At 51.1% G+C, this 21,185-nt stretch overlaps 1 protein-coding gene across 4 annotated transcripts in view; it reads right to left on the bottom strand.

Moving 5' to 3' along the window:
* The window catches only part of LTBP2 (latent transforming growth factor beta binding protein 2), a 71,294-nt gene extending 51,019 nt beyond the window's left edge, over positions 1–20,275 (bottom strand). For 2 of the 4 annotated variants that reach the window (XM_064423855.1, XM_064423854.1), the window contains exons 1-3: positions 19,489–20,275; positions 11,650–11,720; positions 5,868–6,111 (exon numbers count right to left, since the gene is read on the bottom strand). In XM_064423855.1, the coding sequence (XP_064279925.1) occupies positions 5,868–6,111; positions 11,650–11,720; positions 19,489–19,943 (770 nt within the window). In that variant the 5' untranslated portion in view covers positions 19,944–20,275. The remainder of the gene's footprint in view (positions 1–5,867; positions 6,112–11,649; positions 11,721–19,488) is intronic. The other 2 variants (XM_064423852.1, XM_064423856.1) reach the window with 2 other exon arrangements.
* Between the last annotated feature and the right edge of the window lie 910 nt (positions 20,276–21,185).

The following is a 21,185-nucleotide window of genomic DNA, read 5'->3' as shown; positions in this document are numbered from 1 at the left end:
TAACAGTCAGAAGTGAGCAGAAGAGTAAAGATGCATTCACTATGTATGTAGCCAGTACAGAACTCCTCCTCATGCTAGACATATGGTGGACAGCCCTGGACACTCGTCAGCAACCCAAGCAAGGCAGTAAGCAAGTTCCCCTTTTTCTCATAAATGTGGAAAGTTCAAAGCTGGCAAGACAGGAGGCTCCAGATCCTGCTTTAACAATTAAGACAAATCTGCCTCTGTTTGGAGCAGCATCTTTAAAAAGCAAGTGACCTTGCAGTGAACTTTTTGTTCTATCTGCTAGTCCTCAATGACAACAAGCTCATCAAGCTGATTTTGCCAAGCCACAGTTCTCAATGTCCTGTTTTAAGTGGCAACCCCAGGGCAGACAGCTTTGTATCCATCCATGGGATCAACTCCCCTTTGCAAAGGATCATGCTTGACATTTGACTATCACCAGGACAGGATTTTCAAATGAAAGAGAACAATTTTCAAATGGGGAGAAATACACTTTCTCCATCCAGCAACCTCTGCCACACACCCAAGATCCTCCCATCTGCTTGCTCCCTGCTGTTCTAATCCTTTGCTTCCAGGAGAAAGAACAGAGATTTTGGCAGAGCCTGCCTGCTGGCATGAGGTTCCCAGTGTTCCCACGCCAGGAGCGCTTGCTCCTCAAGGGCTGCATACAGCACTTCCTCTCATCAGGAAGGGAGGAGATGTCTCCTCCAGGGTGCTGCAGAGGAGAGTCTGAGATCAGAAATCAGTGGGCCAGGCATGTTGCAACTCAGCCTTCTTCCTTCTCCATCCTGAAAACACCAGGCAACTCCCAGCAACTGCCTTGCCTAAACAGAACCCTCTCAGAAGAAGCTCCCTGCCCTCAAGAGCTTAGCTGCATTAAGCTGTCTGCACAGTGTCTCAGCACCTTACACCACAGCTATGTCCTTTTCCCTTGCCTGCATTAGTGGGGAAATGCTTTGCAGGTCCCAGACATCTCTGCTTCTCATCCCAGAGGAAGGATGCCTTGCTTTGCAAGCAGCCATCACCCAGCACACACATCCCATCCAGGCAGCACAGCTCCCTTGCACAGATTTATGCACAACACTCCTGGCAGGAGGGACCTTCTCAGGTGGCAGCAACAGGACCCTCCACACACACTGCCCAGAGTCAAGGCATCTGGTCAGCCGTCCTGAGGGTAAGGGGCAAGGGAACAAACCCTTTCCACTCCCTGCTAAATAAACATGAATTCTGCTGATACTCCAGCCTTAGGAAAACAAAGCTGTTTCCATTTAGCTCGGCTTCTGGGCTGAGGTGCAACTCCACCCGCACAATCATCCATCAAGGCTTTGCTTCTCCAGGCAGAGATTCAGGCTGAGATCAAGAAGAGGGAGGATTTGCAGTCCATGCTGGGAGGGCCTCTAACACCCCCAGGATTTTGCTCTCCAGAGCACTTGCTGTTCCAACCAGAACAGAGTGGGGGCCTCTCAGCTTGTGCAGCAGCTAACAAGTCTCCACAGGTTCTCTAGGACACCTGACTCCAAATCTGCACTGAGCCCAGACTGCTGAAGGGACTTGGGAAGTGGTACTCATTGCTTAGCCTGTATTTCCAGGGATGACAGCTGGAGTATAACCAGCACTGGTGTCAGCAAAGTAGACCCAGAGCTGCCCTTCTCCTAGCCTTGTCCTTCCCTGGGCAAGAGCTGAGCTGAAGTAAGACTGACTACATCTTCTTCTTTAGCCCCAGGAAGAAGAGAGAATGCACACCACAGAGGCAAGCAGGATGGAGTGGTCCTTACCCAGCACCTCTCCAAACAGAAACACTGACGTAACTCCACAGCACTGATGCCTGTGCTCAGCACAACATTCAAGCTGACCTTCACATCCACATCTTTCCAAGACTGCCAGCACAACCAGAAAAGGATCCATGACAGCTACAGAGGGAATGCTCACAGGTCCATTCACTAGCCCTCACATCTGACAGGTGAAAATACCAACCAACCAGTACAACCAGTTGTGTATGACTGGGACAGCCCTGTTGCTCAAGGAGCTGCCAGTTCTCACCCAGAGTGAGAAGGTGCCCTGAGGGTAGAGGACTGACAGTAACATCTCCTGCTGTCCCAGCTGCGCTTCCTGGGCTCTCCTGGCAGGGAAGCCACAGAATGCTACTGTGGCTCTGGAGGCCATGAAGCAGAACCAGAAGCACATACATACCAGAAGCACAACCATGAAAACAGGCAGCTGTCTGGTCATGCTCTTCACCAGCACTTTGTGGGCTCCTAGAGACTCCCAAAGATTTCCTACCTCCAGATCAGGTTACGCCCCACAATGAAGGTGCACCATGATAAGCAGCAAGTCCAACTAGATGAGGACAATAAATAATTTTAAAGCAGTCCAATCACTCAGGTAAGTGGGGAATATTTTGGTCCAGGCAGTTCCTAACTATTTCAGCTGGCTGCTCTCTTAACTCTCTCTGAAGACACTTCAAAACACATTGAAGCCAAAAGCAACCCAATTACTTCTTACAGACCAGGTCTCTGTGGAGGATTCATGGACTTTGTTGCATGTTTTTAGGAAATCCAATAAAGTACTGTTCTAGCACATGGCTTCAGAGCTTTTGATAGTTAGCTCTGTACAAACAAACACAAATAAAGCCAATATAGATGCAAATAAACAAAAAGAGAATGCAAATTCACTCATGTGAGGGTTGATTTCCTGTTTTGGAACAGCAAGGCAAGGCTTAGATGTCTATAAGCTCCTACTCTTGTGCAACTCCTGCTTGTAAGCAATGCAAATGTACAGGGAGGTTGGGGACTGGGTATTTGTCCTGGAACTCAGAGTCTTCTTGCAACACTGACCTAGAATCACCAGTGTCCTCCATCCACTGAACCATTCAAGGACATCTTCTACCTTTTCCGTATTGACAAATCAGACAAGTAAGCCAGCTCCTGTGAAATCATGCCAGGCTGACTAGAAAAAGTCAGTGTCCACCAGCACAACGCATCCTCATCCATGGACCAAAGAAGCCAAGCTGTTCCTCTCACACTTGACAGTGAACTGAACTCCAGTAAATGCAACTCTGAGTTTGTAGTGCCTAAAAACCAATCCTCATACCTGCAAACATGAACAACCACGCTCTTTTAAGACAAACTTCATTAAGACATACCTAGCTCTTTTAAGACAAACTTCTTGCTTTTGCTGCTACAGCCCAACTGTATCAAGAAAGCTTCATGCAAAAGCACAGAAAGTACTTCAGTGGAAAGAGATGATGTTGTCACTGCAAGTTCAGACAAGTCTAAGAGTGTGGTTTCATGAGACAAATAACCAACCTAGAGAAGTGACTTCCCCACCCCTCCTTTCCTCCCCTGCACTGCTAGACTTTCAACCCTGTCCAATTATTCTGGCCTCATGATCTTCCAATAAGCCAATTTAGTCCACGGAAGTGGCAGAAAATTATCTTTGATTTTGCTGTGTTCATTTTTTTGCTGGCTTACTGAACTGAGCCAACTCACCCAGAGACCAGGTGGGGACCAACAAATGAAGCAATGGAGGGCATGGCCAAGACCATGCCTTTGGCTGCAGATGCTCACTCTTACAGGCTCTGCAGCTAGCCCAGAAGCTGGAATGCTGAAAGGGACACTCAAAAACTTTTGGGAAACAACTCTTCTAACAGCAAAAAACTTTTAAGTTATGCAGCACCATGTTATAAGTTCCACAGATCACAGAAAAAATCCAAGTGACTGAATTGTACAGAAGAACACCCAGGGCTGAAGAGAGGCATTTCAATGCAGAGCAGTGCCAGGGTGCAGGTAGCCCTCCACCTGCCTGCAAAGCAGGGCTGGTAAACATTGCCTGGGCAGCACAGCACTCAGAGGAGTGGTGACCACTCCCTCTTGGAGAGACACACAGCAGCCTCAGCGAATCCTTCAGGACATCTCCAGAAGGTAGTCAGTGGTGGACATGTCCCAGTGTCCTACCTGTGGACATTGCTAAGAATGATAGTCAAATTCTCTTGCTGAAGCATGGCATAAAGATGACATCCTATGGCCTTCATGGGTAGAGAAGGAGGAACAGCACAGCATGGTCCTTAATGGAGTCCTGTTTCCTTGGGATAGTGCCAGAGGATTTAAGGTACGTCGGGCAGCTGGGCATTCAGCAATCCCAGCTCAGTGATTACTAGCTGCTATGTCTGACTGACTGGACAAGAATGCTCTGCCAGTGCCTGCCCAGCCCTCCGTCCTCTGTGCAGAGCCTGAGGTCATGTTCCTTACAGGGAAAGCCTTCAACAGGTGCCGTATCTCCAAGGACACTGCTCTCCCTCCCCTCCAGTCCCTGGGCACAGAGTGGTAGCACAAAGGGGTAGGAGGAGGTCATCATCGCAGGGAAACTCATCAGCAATGCCCAGGATTACAGGCACGTGAGAGGGCTGTATGCTCACTTCGGCAGCAAGCCTGTCTTAGAGCAGCAATGACAGGGGCTTGGCCACCTCTCCCTGCCAGCATCACCTCTGCCTTTCCTGAATTTGGTTTCTATCAGATAGTCTTCCATTTAGGCACCAAGATATGTGAGCTTCAGCAAACTACTTAGTGCCAGTAAAATCTCTGCCAGTCATTTGAGCCTCTCCAAAATTGTTGACAGCCAAGGGTCTAGAATTGTCTCCAGCCCGTGCATTGCCTCTGCTTCAAAAGAGACAGAAAGGCAGTAGCTACCGTAGGAGCAACGGGCACATTGGAAACAACCTGTAGGAAAACAGAAAAACAAAGGCCAAACTGCCCTCTTCTCAGGCAGCTCAAAGTGATGTTGACAGAGAAAGCCAAAAGTTTGGAGAAGGTAAAGCAAAAACTGAAGTTGCTTCCTGGTTAAGCACCTGTAATTTGCTGTATTGTCTTCCTGACTGAGGGGCTCCTGCTGGAAGCCATGAGAAAATTCTCTGCCTTAGTGGCTACCAACAAAACCAGTCTTTCTGGCCGAGCAATTGCGTGAACAGCTCCAAGAAACACGGGGGTGATGCAATCTAACACTTTGCTCCCATGTTTATGGACTCTTACAGAGAAGTGGAGATGGTCTAAAAAACCAACCTACAGCTCCAGCAGGACATCACAAAACACAAAGATTTGTAAAGGAGTGGTAGCTCTGGTACAGGAGCATCTCAGCACTGATCTGAGGCAGGTGCACTGAAGTGCTAGGTCCTTCCTCTCTGAAAAGACCAGATGATGCCACAGTTGTCACCCTGAGCTTAACACACTCCTCACAGTCCCTCCTGCATGGACCTCTGAGCTCAAGCAGCACCACCTTAGCTTCTGTACCCAATATTCAGGCATCCACCTGGGTACCAAAATGACCCAAACCAAAGCAAAATTACTCAGAAATATAGAACAAATGGCTCAATTATTGCTAGAGTCTGCCAGGAGACATCTGTGAGTGTCATTGTTTTGCTAACGCCAGCACTTACAAGCACACCTCACATGTACTCTTCTGTGGGTACTACCTGGATATATTGCTCTAAACATATCCTCTTGGGAAGGATATGTTTAGAACATATCCACCCTGTCCTCTGTCCATCCTTCTGCTACCATGAAGGCTATTCACCAACAGGACAAGGGCAAATGGATCACCTTCACAGTACTCCTTCCTCATGGGATCATCACTAGCCCATCTCATTCCTGTGTATGCCAGGGGACTGTGACAAAGTGCTGGAAACAAACAGAGTCCCTTGGAGGGACAGCAGGACCTGACCCCCTTATGTCAGCTACCACAGCCTACGGAAGAGTTTTCATCAAGAGCGAGGTTGCCTGGTCTCGTGCAGCAGAGGATTACACCTGCTGACCAAGGTGTAATTTGCCTGAGGGATCGGCGGAGCATCATGCCAGGACTCAGGTTTGACTTACACAGCCGGGACGTGCCGTGGGATGGGCGCCTGAGCCCCCTGCGGGGAGGCATCCCGCCCTATTGTGCTGGTCCTCCTCCGGAGGGAGCCTGTGGGGGGCTGGAAGGCAGCAGCGGCACCAGGCGGGTGGTACTCCTGCTCAGGAACAACTTCTTCACAGCGGAAGCCCTGGAAGCCTGAGCGGCAGGTACAGACCTGGGGGCGGCTGCAGGAGCCCTTGTTCTGGCATGGCGGGTCGCAGACAGCTGAGGAGACACAGAAAGGCAGTTAGTGGACACAGGACTTTAGCCCCATGGTGGTGACACCCAGCTGGGGCAGCACAACTGGGACAGTCCCATCTCATCTCTACAGGCAGGTGACCTTCACAGTCTTGGTGTTACAATTGCTGTGGGCCCCTGACACATGGTCACCTCTACTGGTCTCTGCAGAGCTCTTCTCCAGCAAGGCTCATTTCAGAAAACTCAGAAATGAGCAGCACGGCCTGCAGAGAGCACATGGCTGCCAGCATTGCCCAGAGTGCTCTGGACAGGAATAGGTCCTAATTCACAAAGAAAGGGATTGCATGTTACCTTTAGTCTGTTTTGGGGTCTGATTTGCACAGTGCCCCTGGCCTGTCCCCTTCAGTGCTTTCCAGATTTCCTTCCACAGCTGATTTTGGAGTCACTCAAATTCCTCCGCTGCTACGGGGACTTACAGTTCATTAACCTTATGCCTAAATCAACCTCTGAGCCTGTGTGTTCCTAATTACAGCACATCAGCTTCAGTTTGCACCCCGGGAGGAAAGTGCTATTAATTATACACAGGACCCTAACACTTCCCAAGTCAACAGATGCCAAATTGGGTTTATGACACAGGCAGTGGCAGCCAGGAATCCACAGATTGCTCCAGTAGGACTGGGCTCATTGTTCTGAGCAAGGGTAATTGAAAAGGCACTGGAAAACAGTGCTGTCCTTCATAGAAAGAAGGTGCCAGCTGGTCAAAGGGTAATGAAACCTTGCTGGCCAACACAAGGTGGACACTAACCTCCAGCCACATGGAAACCCTGTGAATGGGTTTCAAGCCATGAAGCCACTGCTTCTGCTGAAACCCCCTCTCCCAGGACTGCCCCAGGGAGCCTGCAGGGGCATCTCACCACCTTTACACACAGCTGCAGGGCTTTCAAGAGCATGTCCTTCCCCTTCCAGCTATACTCTCCACTCCTGTGAGACACAAGCATGCCTTCGAGAAACACTGCTTCTGGACAACAAACATACAGACAGCTCTTTCCTCGTGTGCCATGCATACATCATCCTGCTGTCATCAAGTGAGAGAAGTCCTTATGCAGACACTTGAATTCCTTTCACAGCAGCATAGCCCCCACAACCCTTCCCTCATCCCAAAACTAGCCTGCCATCAGCTTTTCCTGATAGATCAAGGATATGCTCACTGGAATGCTTCATGTGACATTTATTACCATGTTAACACTCAGGAAGAGAGGGAGATCTCAAGGAAAAGGAGACCCTAAGTCACGTAAGGCTGTATAGGTTAAAGCCAGAGGTTTTGATGAAATCTCCCAGTGAAATAAATCAGCCAACACTGCAGTCTCTGGAACAGGGACAAGGTCCTAGTCAGGCAGGAATTAAGCGTCTCTGGGAAGTCTGGCACTCCAGAAGTTGATGTAATTTATAATACAAAACTCAGCTGTGATTTAAATAGGCTGCCAGTCCCTACTGTTATCTCCCAATAAATGCCTGTTTTTTAACAAAGGCCACCAGCCCAGGAAGCCTGCCATTGAAAACAACCACTTCACATGCTGAAATACTGCAGAGCCACGATGCTGGGACCTGGAACCACAGCAGTTCTCACAACCTCTCCCACCAACAGAGTCACCTTAGGCTGTACCCTTCAGCAGGAAAGTGCTGATAAGTGACCAGGCACTCTAAAAAGCCCCTAAGGCAGTTTACATAGAGAAGAGGAAGGGAATGGGATTAGTCTTCTGGTCTCTTCAAGCAGGATGAATGGGGAGCTGCCCTAGCTGAAATATTTCAGCTCTAGGATTAATCCCCTTCCTGGTTGGCTTTACAGACTCAGGGAGAACTTGAAAGAGCTTTAAAATTTGCTGGTTTTCACTCAGTTCAGCTATGCAATATAAGGAGAGCAGATCAGTCAGTGGCAGCACTGCCAGTGACAAGTGTGCGAAATCATTAGTCAGGCTCCCCAAACCATAACATTAGCTGAAGAAACAAGATGGTTAACATGCATGTATGTATTTGAAATCTTTCTCTTTGCTTTCTGTTTTCTGACCTCAGGGGTTACTTTGAGGTGTTGCTCCCCAGCTCGGGGTACAATAAACAGTTTCTGTTAAGATGACAGTCATTTCTTCTCACTCGAGTCTCATGTAATCACCTGTTCCAGGAGCTGGGGATTAGGGGAAACAAAAACAGTCATCTCAAAACTCTTAATAAAAGAATAAGACTTGAAGCACTGCTGAAGTATTACTAACAGGAAATGTAGTTTGTTCAAGAACATCTAGCAGTGCCCTCACAGGTTATGTCTAGTGCATAAGGTAAGTCCTCCCAGCAAGGTCACACAGCAGGGGTGACTGTGGCACAACTTGACCACCCAGCCAGCCCTGTCAGAGGGAAATGCCACCAAGCTCAGCCTTGCTTTTCCTTGCAGGCACACCTGGCCCAGGTGACATCCAAGGTAACATTTGATTACTGAGTCCTGAAGCTCTGCTCATGCTCTTCATCTAGGAGAGTGATGTAGATCTTCACTGTAAGCAGCTCCTGTGCAGTTCCGTTCAAAATGCAGAGGAACCTGCCCATCAGCTAGGGCCTCCATGGGAAAACTGAGAAGGGAGCTGAAGGACTTGTACCACTGGGGTTATTTAGTCCACCTTCTCATGGAAAAGTTACGTGCGTAAACTCAGTTCTAACTTATAGCTCTGACTGTGGGAGCACACCCAGAAGGGATGGACAGTTAATCACAAGTGAGATCTGTGCAGAGTGACAGGGAGGTAGATCAACAGCAATGCAGGAATAACAGAGAAAACAGAATTTCAGTGAAGAATAGCCAGGGTTCAAAAAACACTATAGCCACCGTTCAGAAGAAAGACAAACGAAGAGGCATATGAATGTCATTTTGCAGATGTGGAAAAGCCCTAGGGATGCTAATGGGACTGTCTGAAGTCACGCTGTGAGGCCACAGCAGAGCCAGAGACTCAGCCTGGAATCCCTGCACCTCTATTCACCATCTTAACTGAAAGACCATCTGTATAAGATTGGAAAGCCCATTCGTTTATTTAGTCCTTCCTGACACACTGATTAAAAATGTTTCTTTTAAACTTTAAAATATTCATGTCAGGGAAAAAGCTCATGCTGCATTCCCAGCCCAGCCCAGGGTACTATCTCTGGAAGCAGCAAAGAACCATCATGAATAAAGCTGATAAAAGTGGAGGCTGATAAACTAACATGGGGAGGCTGAGCATGATGAGCTAATAGGCAGCAGCTAAATTACTGACAAGTGTACACTGCAGCCACTGCAGCCCCGAAAATGTGGCCAGTGCAAGGGGGCATCTGGCTACTTGTGTATACAGCTTTCTTCTCCACCAAACTAGAACATAATGGCCAAAGTCTCACTCCAGAACAAAGTTAAACAGGCAGGAGGTTGAACCCTTCAGGCCTACATTCAGATGCAGCTCACTATCCCTAATGGCCCCTTCTGCAAGAAGACCTCTGGAGCCCCACGGCATGGAGCCCCTGTGTGCAGCTCAAAGGGGTAACCTGGCAGTGTGTGGGCAGAGATCAAGCCCGCTGCAAAGAGGCAAGGTCTTCCTTCTAAACTCCCTGAGCTCATTTCCACTTTCCCAGGAGACGTTGTTGCTCCAGGGAAAGATGTTTCTCTTTTTATCTTCCCAGTCACAGATTGTCTGAAAATTCCACAAGTCCTCACTGCAACTTTGGTCCTCAAATCTGAAACATACAGAGAGACACTTCCCTAAGGCTGGAGTTAAGTCATATGCAGGGATATTGAAAGAATAAAGTGCCTACAAAAGCATGGGTGAAGGAAGAAACCACCACCCTTGGTAGGTGAGAAGAAGTAGATTATGGCAACAGTTTGACATATCTTCTCTCCTTTACCCAGGCTCAAATCCTTGAAAACCAAGTATCTGTCCAACACCTGAATACCAATTCTTCCATGTTTCATCACTCTTAAGAGTGATGCAGCACTCTGGCTGCATTTCTACCCCACTGACTTCCTTGATATGCCACATATCAAAGACCATGGGAACAGATATTAAACAGCATTACAGTGCAGAAACTTAACGGGGATGGGCTGTCCAGCTTGCCTTGGCAGCTTTAAAAACAGCTGTATGTCTCCAGCAGCTTGAATTCCAGCAGAAAAGCTCAGGGAGGGAGGTAGCTGGGAATGAAATTATGTTTACACATCACCAGTCTCCACCGAAGTCCTGGCTGAGCATTACCATCCCCGGTCAGGGGGACACTGTCAGGCCTGATCATGTTGACACTGTCCTTTTAATGAATCCTTGGGAACAAGGGCTCAGCACCTGAGCAATCACCAGGCAGCCTGCGTGGCTGCAAGCCCAGATCTACTGCTCCTACCAAAATCCCTAATGAGAGAAAGATGCTGCCATGGCTGGCCCCGCGCGGTGTTTACAGACACTGTCTGGCAGCACAGCACGCTCTCTACCGTTTGGCTTCTGTCAGCATGGGGGAGAGGGAGAGGGGAGGTGAGTCAGCCCTTGGCCCCCTGCTCCCAAACAGCGATTGCTAACGCAATTACCCCAGCGCGGCCAAAGCGCCGTGAGATCCGCGGCAAACAAAGCCGAGCCTGCTTCCCTGCTTAACATCTGGGCAGCTGCTGCCACTCAAGTAAAGGCAGATGCTCTGGGCTGCCCGTGCTCCTGCCCTCCCAGCACCGCGGGCAGCCCCGCGGCTCCCGGGCCCCAGCAGGTGCACGGGCCAGCAGGCCCTGGCCAAGGCCCAAGGAGCTGCGTGGTGCAGCCCTGGACACAGGGACAGCGATCACAGCAGGGGTCACAGTCAGAGCTGCGGAGCTGTTGAGGGTGGAGGTGACAGGTCACCTGTCTCTGGTGTGCACTGCACTGGTGCCTACCCAAACATGTCTCCCAGGGCTGTGTCAGGAGCCCACAATGACCGCAGTCCCCAGGGCTGTACCAGGGCTGCCTGGATGAGCGGAACACTCCATAATTCCTCTGTGGGTAGGCAGGAGGGTCCTGGCCAGGCAGTTTTGCACCCTGTGCCTCACTGCCGCACACTCCAGCCCCACCCATCCCAGCCCTCATGCCAAATCCATTAATTGCTTTAGTTAATAGCACTCAGATAATCCGCAGCCCTGATTCCCCACTCAGCATCAGCAATGCTCACCCACATGAGCACAGCCCCAGTCTGCCAGTTCCCAACTGCTGGGGCACTCACAGACCCATCTTGGCTCCAAGCAGGATAAGTGAGAGCCCAAGGCTCAAAACTCACACATAAATTCGCCACTACAATGCCCTGCCCCAACAGGATCCTGCCATGGATGGACACTAATAAAAATAATGAAGTAAAACCATAATTACTCAAACTTTGCTGGCAGACAGGAAGAGCTGACCTACAGCCTGGCAGTCCCATAGCAAGGCTGTGGCACTCCTCCACAGACCCCATGATTTATCTCCTGCCCTGGCACGGTGCATGGGGGGTGTGTGGGGTCACAGAAGTATTCAAGCCCTTTTTAGAGGTGCATCTGAGACTTGCACTGGCTGAGACTGTCATACTCACGTTTGATGCAGCGGTTTGTGCCTGGAGCTGTGGTCCATCCTGGGCAACACTGTCTGCCACAGACATTTGGCCTAAGCAGAGAGACAAAGCAGTGTGGTTAGGAGAGGGGGAAGCTGAGGTCTTGCTGCAGCCATCACCTCTGAGTCACCCAGAAAATTATTTCCTGCAGCATCTGATATTTCCTTCCAGATGGACCGGCAGCTGAGATCAAAACCAATGGGACAAGGGCTGGGTTGTTTAAGTGTTTGGAAAAGAAACCCCCAAGGATTGTGAATGCTGCAGTGTGAGCGATCCCTGCGAGAGGAGCTCCCTTTTGAACTGGCATTATGCTGCATTCCTGGCACAGCACACAGCACCATTTTCCTCCTGAGAGCAATTGGAGGCCAGCAGCCAAAGATCATTAAAGATCTCATGGTTCTTCATGGTATTGGGGTGTAAATTGGGCCCAATTTCAACTTTGGTCATAGTGCCTTGCCTCTGCCAATGTCCTGAGCTGCTCCAGCCGAAGACAACACTTCATTCTGCACCTAACTGCTGCTGCCTCTGCCTGTGCATTGCCCAGCCCTGCCCTGGCAGGGATGGCACATCAGAAGCTGCACTCTGGGGCACTCCCCAGCTGGCTCTCCAGTCCTGCCTTTGTGATCTGTCTCTAGTGCAGTGACCCAGGGTGCTGAGGACTCTCTGGTGCTATGAAATTTGTGTCTACCTGGTGTGCATAGAGCTACACTAATTCCAAGATGCTGAAATCATTTCCATGAGTGTTGAACACAGGATTTAGTTGCAGTTACTTTTTGCACTTACATCCTCCCCCACCTCTCCCTTCTTATATTTTCAGGTAGGGATGACTGACCTACAGCTATCATAGACAGTGCTGGGCACCTAAGGGGTGCTCTGCAATGCCCAAGCAGGCAGCTAACGCTGCTGCCTCTGGTCTCATCATATTTAAGTGTCTATAATGAGAAGGAATAACAAGTTCCAGAGTGCTCTCCAAGAGTATTAATCATCAGGGAGGGAAGATTTTAGAAACAGGTAACCTTTGCATGTCGAGGTAGATGAGAAAGAACAGTTGTCAAAAGATAGAAACTTAGAAACAGCCAGAAAGCTCTGGAAATCCTCTGGAAAAGAAGTGGAGAGTATGGTTTATTTCTAATGCTGGACAAGGCAGTCAGAGCTGCTGACAGAATTTACAGGAACCACAGAAACATGCACATTTGTCTTCTGGGTTGACTTTAACATGGACACAGCAGGGTCAGAGGAAGATCCTGCTCTAAACTGGCATCCTCCTGACTCCTGCATGCACATGGCCTGAGGTGAGGCTCCAGAAGTGCCAGGGCTTGAGCTGTGGGGCTCACGTTTTAGGAGAGCCAAGGACAGTGGGTGGCAGGTATGCCAAGGATTGTTCTGGTGCTCACAAATGAAGCTGCCTGCAGAGGTACAACTGCTCCATGTGGGAAAGGGAAGTAGTCTGAGAAGACACATCATTTAAAAGAGTTACTTAGTCCTTCAGGATCAATGTTTTATTAATCTGGGCAGATTTTTGTAGGGAGAAAGCACTTAAATTCCCTTGGTGTAACTTCCTGCAAGCAGACCAAGCCAAAGTAATTCTAGCACCCACCCATATCTGCTCTGGCTGGGAAAAACCACCAATTTCCAGCATTTTGTCTGTCAAGCCAAAGAGATGTATGTGTCTCTTCCTTAAGACATCCTCAGAAATAATCCATTAAAAAAAACAAACTTCCTTTATTTACTGCATAAGAGCTCACAGGCCTTAAACACTTTCAAGGTGTCCTGATCAGTAAAAATAGAAAACTATTGAGCTGGAGCAGGTCTTTGGACAATTAAGGTCCTGAGAGGGACTCTATTCCAAGCAGCAACATAAGCAGCTTTGCTCAGACTGTCACAGCTCCCATTCTTCCTTTGGCACAGGTGAAACACACCTCACAAGTCATATTCAGTCTCTTCAGTGAGCAAAGCCCTTGTCCTTTCCCACCTCAACTTAGCCAGAAAATCATGCTTCTTGTGGGCAAAATAGCTACCTTCTCCAGAGAAGCTGCTTTGGCCTTGAGTCATACTATCAGTTCTTTGTGGGATTAATGTTTGAATTTCATCTACATCTCTCACAGGCATGCTGGAGAGAGCATGTTGCTAGCTGCTCTCAATGCCAACACCAAGGCAGAATTCATAGGAAAAAAAAAGATATGAGGCTAAAATAGACAGGGGCTCAAACCTGAGCAGACAAGACCACTCCTGAAGTCATGAAACCCCTGCTGGGTTCAGCACAAATCTCTCCTTAACAGAGCCACTCTGTGTTACTGCCAAGCCCAGAGAGGAGTTGCCAGCCCCAGGTGAAGGGGTTGGTGTTGATGCCAGCACCAACCAGGGAGATGTTCCAGGAGGGAGGACAACCTGGCAGGGGTGCCCTCAGGGGCAGGGGCAAAAGGAATACCTGGATGGGAATGTTCCTTCCTACCACAAGGTCCTGTATGAGAGAATGGGAACAGATGGAGGCAGGGAGGACCTCCTAGACTGGAAATCAGAAGTTGGAAGGAACTACATGCAGGTAGTGCTGGAGAGTAGAAAAGAACCACACCACAACTAATTCCTGATGAAAGCCCAGTGAGCAGGACCTCACAGAGCAAGAGGCACAGCTAAGTAAGAATATCAGCTGCAAGAAAATAGATAGCTATGGGAGCTTTGCTGCATGGGACCCATTCCTGAGCACTTCTGGTTCTACTTCAAGTATTTTGTTGTCATTTGCCCAGTTTGAATGCCATGGGGTTTGTACTGGCTTGCAAAGAATTCAGAATGAAATTTAAGGAGTGTGGCATGTTTACAACACTGCGGGATGGTGCTTGAGAGACAGTGGTGGCTTCCATATCCATTTGTCCTGCTGCACATGACACCACAAACACTTTAGGCAAAGATGTGGCTCAAGCACGAGGCCCTTTTGGGGCATGTCCAGTCTCTCCATCCAATGCTGCTTCTGGAGAACAAACAAGTGGCAGGGTCCCTCCAGGTCTAGTGTCACCACAACGGGGGTGATTCCTGAAGACCTGCAGAACACTGAGCAGCCTCTGATCACCCCTCCTCACACAGGGAACAAGGCCTTCCAAGGCATCGGGCAGAGCTGCCCAGCAAGAGGAGCTGCTGTGTGCCATGACACACCGAGCCCCTGGCAGACCTAACAGTGACACAAGCCAGAGCCGTGATCGGAACTTTGAAGCTCTCAGCAGCTGCCTGAGCAGGTTTTCTCCTGCTCCCCACTCCTTGGAACAGGAAGCACAGCAGAAAGGAAATGGGAGCATGACTCACACCCTCATCCAGGGCAGCTTGGGCTGCAGGGAGACCGGAGGATGAATGGGCATGTGGAGGGGCCAGCAGCTCTCCCAGCTGGAAAGAAACTCAACAGTCAAAGCAGAAGGGAAGGCATGCCCTCACATGGGTCCTGCAAAATGAAGTTCCACTGAACCTCATACTAGGTCACGTTCCACAGGATGCCTTAATCCCAGCCCTAACACTGATGCCAAAACAAGCCTTCAGCAAACGATCAGTCTTTCCTATCTCTGTCTCCTTACCAGTGGAAGAAGTTAATAATGTATTTGTCTTCCTAAGGGTCAGGTCAGCTAGCGCATATCCTGTGAAATGAAACATTGCTGAGAACATTCAAAGGCACTGAGACTTGATTGCTTCTAACACTGTGCTGCTACAGGGCTCATGGGCCACTTAGCACCTTCCGAAATAGTTTCCAGCCCAGCTCTGACCAAAGCAGACAGAGATCATTTCCAGTAGCCAGTTCCCCCTTTTTGAAGAGGAAGGGCATTGGATAGCTCAGACAGCTAAATAGCCACAGTACCAGAGAAAACCCTAAGGCACAACTCTGCATTTCTGGGAAAATGCAGAGTGGGGCACTGGATCCACATATCAGCCTCTGCCTCAAGTACCAGGTAGACCCTGAGGTCTCCAAAGAGCACAGGCAGCAGCAAGCAACTGCAAAACAAGCTTTTGCTTCATTCTGTGGCTCACATGCACCATCCATGCCCAGGTATAATCCCTGGCATGATGAGCTTGGTGTACAGGAGCTCCCAGGCACTACTCACCCGCCTGCTCCTTTTCTGGGACAGAGAGCCCCTTGAAACTCCCCACAGAGCTGAAGCCAGTGCCATGAAGCCTCCTTGCACCCAGAAGAACCATTCATAGCCCTGACTGGATGCACTGGCACAACCTTGGACTTGAGCAAAGGAGCTGCTGCAAGCCACTCCTTCATCCCCTCCTTTGCTGCTGCAGCCAGAGGCACCAACAGGATCGGACTCAGGCATGCAGAGGTGCCCAGGACGAGAACAGCCTGCAAGACTTTGCAGTGCTATCTTAAACAAGACCAAGCAACCACAACAGGCACCAGGGGAAGGAAAACAAGAAAACAGTAGTAGGATCTTGGCTTTTACAGTAATGATCACATACTGTTTCTGAATCAGTCAGTAGAACACTTTTTTTCACCACTTATTTTAACAGCAATCTATGCATCATCTTTCAGCTTCACGCAGAACTCTGTGCTGCCAGATATGCTGACTCCATTCAGACCATGTACAGCATCCTCACAGGAGGCCAGAGGGACCATTAGATCATCAGGTCTGCCTTTCTACTGCAGGAAAGTGAACTTCATCCAAATGCATATGAAATATTTGCAGTCAGACCCAGTGAAGAACATTAGCAAAAGGCTGCTGGCATCCATGAGTCACTGAAAACACTCTGCCAAGTCCACACCAGCATTTAACTGCCTCCACTCCTGAGCAATCCTGTAAACACACTGCAGTGAGAACCTATATGCCACAAAGCCTGGGTAAAGCAGGATTATGCAGCCACAGATGGTGTCTACAACAGTGATTAAATGTGGACTGGGGTGTAGAATGCCCAAAAAGAAAATGGGATGGAGAAAGAATGAGTCTGGGACTCTCTGCTTGCTACCTGTGAAACCTCACGTGCCCCTTGAAACTGTCCAGGCAGGCACCAGAAGTAGAGGCTCCCCAAATTACTCTCCCATTACGCACCTTCCTCATCACTGTGACCCACCCTCCCAGCCACAGGGCAGCAGAACAAGAGGGGACACAACCCAGGGGACACTGACACAGAGGGAGATGCCCACAGTGTCCTCGCAGCAGGACTGGCCAGCCCAAATTAGGGATGCATCCAGCACACAAGTACAGTCACAGCTGGCTTGTGTTGCTGCTACCCTACCACAGAACACTCAACAGGAAAATCCTTCTAGTCAGGGGAGCTGGAGAAACAGGGATGTTAAGCTGAGCAGAGCAAAGCAGTGATGTTTTCAGGGCTGGATTGTTTTCTTCACTCAGTGCCAGAAGGCAGTAGTTTTCTGTGATGTTTGCTGGGATATCAAAAGTCACAGTGGGTCTTCTGGGGAAAATACTAAAACTCAGCTCTGCAAAGTCTTGAAGTTGGATGCATTCAAGAAATTGTTTGTACAAGTCACACCTGCAAAAAGGTCAGACATGAGCAGGATGGCATCTAAAGAGTCCCTAGGAAAGAACCTCAATCTTGGGTATGCAGCTATCAGACAAGGTGAGAAAATAATTATTTAGAAAAACATAGAGTGCCAATAAAAGGGTTTTTTTTCAACCACAGAACTCCACGGGACCCCTGCAGGTACCAGCAGAAAGCTCTCACTGGGGAATCTAAAAAGGCAACACATGTAGGAGTTGCAATTTTTAGCCAAAATAATTGTATAAATAAACAGTACTGGGGTTTAGTGTACCTGCAAAGTTACCTGAGCAAAGGAAAATGAAGGTTGTCATACCAGAGACTAGCAGGAGTTCAATGTAAATAGCAGAACAGAAAATATCCCACCTGGCAAAAAAATGAAACATCACAATTTGAAGTTTTTTAAGGGCCCTGAGTTTCCTGGATGAAAATGTGTCTGGGGCAGCAAGGGGTGTAAGAAGATGGATGAGGTGGAAGGACAGAGTCTCCCAGAATGGCTGGAGGCAGCAGCAGCTAGCTTTCCATGAGGAGCAACACCATGTGGTTACTCATGGACAGTTATTTCAGCTAGGCTTTCTCTTAAGCTCTGAAGACAGTAAGTTATAGAGAAGCTTCAAAAGTGAGAGTTTGACAGAAAGCCATTACAGACACTTTGCAGAACTGAAGCTCTTGGGGATTGTAGAAAGCTCTGACCCCCAGCCTTGATCTTCCAGTGCAGAGCAGAGGCAGAAAGTTCAGCAGAGCCTGCACATGAAACACAGCACTAGGACACAGCTCTTCCTTACTTTGAGCTTGGAGGCAATGGCACTCTCAGGTCACAGGCAAACTGTGAAAGTGCTGGACCAACCATCCCTGTTTACACCCAGGACTGAGGGATGAAAGCTACTTGCAAAAAGGTTCAGCGCTCTTCTGAACACAGTGTGAACCTTGGGCTGCCCTCCTGCTCCTGACAGCAGCACAGGCCAGCTGTTGTCACCAGAGGCAGCTGCACTCTGAAAACAAACATGCTAGGTATCAGATGACTCAAATTCAACCAAACTGCTACATGATCCCAAAGCAACACTGACAACATTCCAACTGCAGAAAGGGTAAAATCTTTCTGAGCCCAAAAATGTCCAAATCGGACTGAGCAGGACTGAATCTTCCCAATACCCCCTCTCTGGGTGGCTGACAAGCCAAGATAATGAGCTGGGTAAGCTCAGAATCTATATGCCTAGTTGTTAGTGATACTTTATGTGTCAAACATAATAGAAGTAGAGTGAACTTGGTGCTTCTGTGGATCTGTTGAAGGAAAGTGGCACAGAAAACAGTTCTGTCTCTAAACTTTACAAGGAGATGAGTATGGGAAAGAGAAAACCCAGAGAAGTTCTAGTGAAGCTCCCCACCAGATGTTAGAAGAAGACATTTCTGCCCATGTCAGAGGGCTGTAAACCCAGAGCCTGCCCCCACAATCCCCCTAGCAAGGCTCACATGAGAGCAGGCACACACAGTGCCGCATGGGTTGGTCAAACTCCTGCGCGATGGTTTTGGCAGCCCTGCCCAAGTGGCAAAGGAGCTAATCAGCCACGGTAGAGCAGCGAGGGAGCTGCCGAGGAAGGGGCCAGGGCTGAAAGTCCATCAGCCTGTACGGCTCTCCAGGCTCCCCTCACGGCCGAGCAGCTGGCCTCGCCATACGATATCCCCTCCACCTCCACAGGGCTGCAGCCAGAGACTGGAGCTGGAAGCGGCCCTGCCAGGCAAGTCATAGGAAGCCTCCTTCGGCTGAGCCAACTCAAGCCATGGGAAGCTGCGGCGGGGAGTGCTTACAAGGGGCCCATTATGGGAGGAAGGAGCCAAGAGGCCAGGTACCTGCAGCAAGAGCGGCAGCAGACAGACCCCGTCCCGCAGAGCCAAGCAAGCCCCTCCAGCTCCTCCACCACCTAAACCACATCACATCCCCCTCGGAGTCCCCCACCCCGCATGCCTCCCGGGACGGCCGTGGGCAGCCCCAGAGGGCAGCTGGGACGCTGCCCGGGGCCGCGCAGCTGTCTGCCAGCCGGGGCCCCGCTCTGCCAGGAGGGCTCGGCATCCCAGAGCCGGTGGCACGGCACCCTGCGCGCACTCCGACACACACGCACCCACGAGCGGCCGCAAGTGCGGGGCAGGCGCGCCGCAGGACAGCGGGCATGGAGCGGGCTGTCGCTCCGGGAGCGCGGGGAGAACTGCCCCGCCATCCCGCGGGGGACGTGGCAGCGCCCGCGGGATGGAAAAGGGGGTGCAGCACGGGGCTCGCGATGGGACCCTGCCCCTCCGGCCGGGGCTCACGCAAGGCACCCCCGGCAGGATCCCCCCGGCCGCAGCACTTACCCCGCCATCCTCCCTCTGCCGCTTGGCTCCTTCGCCCGGGGCACCACTCGCGCTTTCAGCCCGCTGCCCTGCCGCTGGCGGGAGGCGTCCTGCCTGTTCCTCTGTGCCACGCCGGGACCGAGCGCGGCATCTCCCGCCTGGCCGCGGGGCGTGGGCAGCCCGCGGTCGGGACGCTGCCCGCGGCCGTCGGCACCGCTCGGGCTCCCCGCGGCGGCCGCGGAGCCGCGATCCACGTGGAGGGCTGCGGGGAGGGGCCGTGACGGTGGAGGGGACCGGGACGCTGGGGACAGGCCGTTCGCCGTGCCCGCCGCCCCCAGGGCAGCCCCGCGGCTTCGCAGCCGCGCCGCTCCCCCGGGCCCCGGCTCCAGCCTTGCCGCCGAGTCCGGCCGGCAGCGGGCGAAGCCCAGGAGGACGGCGAAGGTGAGCGGGAGGAGGCTGGCGGCAGCGCCCCGCATGGTGTCAGCCGGTGGCGAGGGGACACGGGCGGAGCGGAGCGCTCAGAGCCCGGCCGGCATCCCCCGGCGGGCGCGGGGCAGCGGGGACCGCCGGCTCTCCGCCCCCGCTCACCGCCCCATCCCGTTCCGGGACTCCGACGGGACCTGCCGCCCACCGGGGCCGGGGGCGCAGAGAGCAGTGCTGAGGCAGGGGAGAGGGCTGCCGGGCGGCCCCCGCAGGAGGAGGAAGAGGAGAAGAGCGGCCGGCCCCGCTCTCCGGGCTGCCAGCGAGATCCCGCGCTCCGCAGGCAGCTCCAAGCACCTTCGCGCCTGCCTCTGGCACTGGCAGCGCCTGGAGGGGATGGAGGGTTTTATTTTTGGAAACCTCCCCCTTTGTGTCTTTTTGATGCTGACATCCCCCCTCTCCAGAGGACACGGCTCGGCCCCCCTTCTTAGGAGAGGAGACATTCCAGCAACACCCACTTTGGCAAAGGGAAACAAACTACAACAGAGAAGCCTTAACCCCTGCCTGGCCAGGGAGACCCGGCCCGGCAGGCGGTGTGCAGCCTCCGCAGCCCGGCCCGCCGCGGCTGGGAACGCAAAGGAAAGCGCAGCGACCCCGGCTTGGAGAGCGCGGAGCAGAAGACTCGGAGGCCGGAGGAATACACCGCTGTCCCTCGGCATCTGGGGACTTCTGGAGCTGCATCAGCACCGCTAGCCCTCTCGCTGTTCCGAATCACATCTACCAGGAGAAAGGCACGGCAATGGGAAGAGCCTTGTTGGCTATCCCACGCTGGCTCCAGAGCTCTTAGATCCTCTCAACCCCATTCAGGGTTTTATAATCTTCCTTGTATAAGTTCAGGCTAGAAAAGGACCCACCTATAAGCTCGAGGTCCTTCAATTTGAGAGATCTTTCAGGAGACGTATCAGGAGCTTAGAGTAGATGCCCATCCTTCCCCCCATCTGCCTCTGCTTGAGTACCAAGAGGTCAAGGGAGGACTTAAAATGTCTGCTTTGCTTTATATGCACTGAGAAAGACTGAGAGAAGAGTAGGAGGAGGGAAAACAGGAGCACAAATCCCCTTTCAGCCACACACATCAGCTTAAGCTCGTGCTCTGTCACATCTCTACAGATCTCTGCTGCTCTTGGCCACCTTGGGTAAGGAGCAAATCCTCCCACTGGAGTGCAGACACTGTCCTTTATTTGGGGTGGGTTCATTCCCACCCACAGAAGCAGTGGTTACCTTAGTAGGTGACTAAAGGT

Source organism: Passer domesticus, chromosome 6 (genome assembly GCF_036417665.1).
Source record: "Passer domesticus isolate bPasDom1 chromosome 6, bPasDom1.hap1, whole genome shotgun sequence".
In the NCBI taxonomy this organism is placed as follows: Eukaryota; Metazoa; Chordata; class Aves; order Passeriformes; family Passeridae; genus Passer; species Passer domesticus.
Note: the sequence above shows the minus strand (reverse complement) of the source record. Positions and strands in the feature narration are given on the sequence as shown.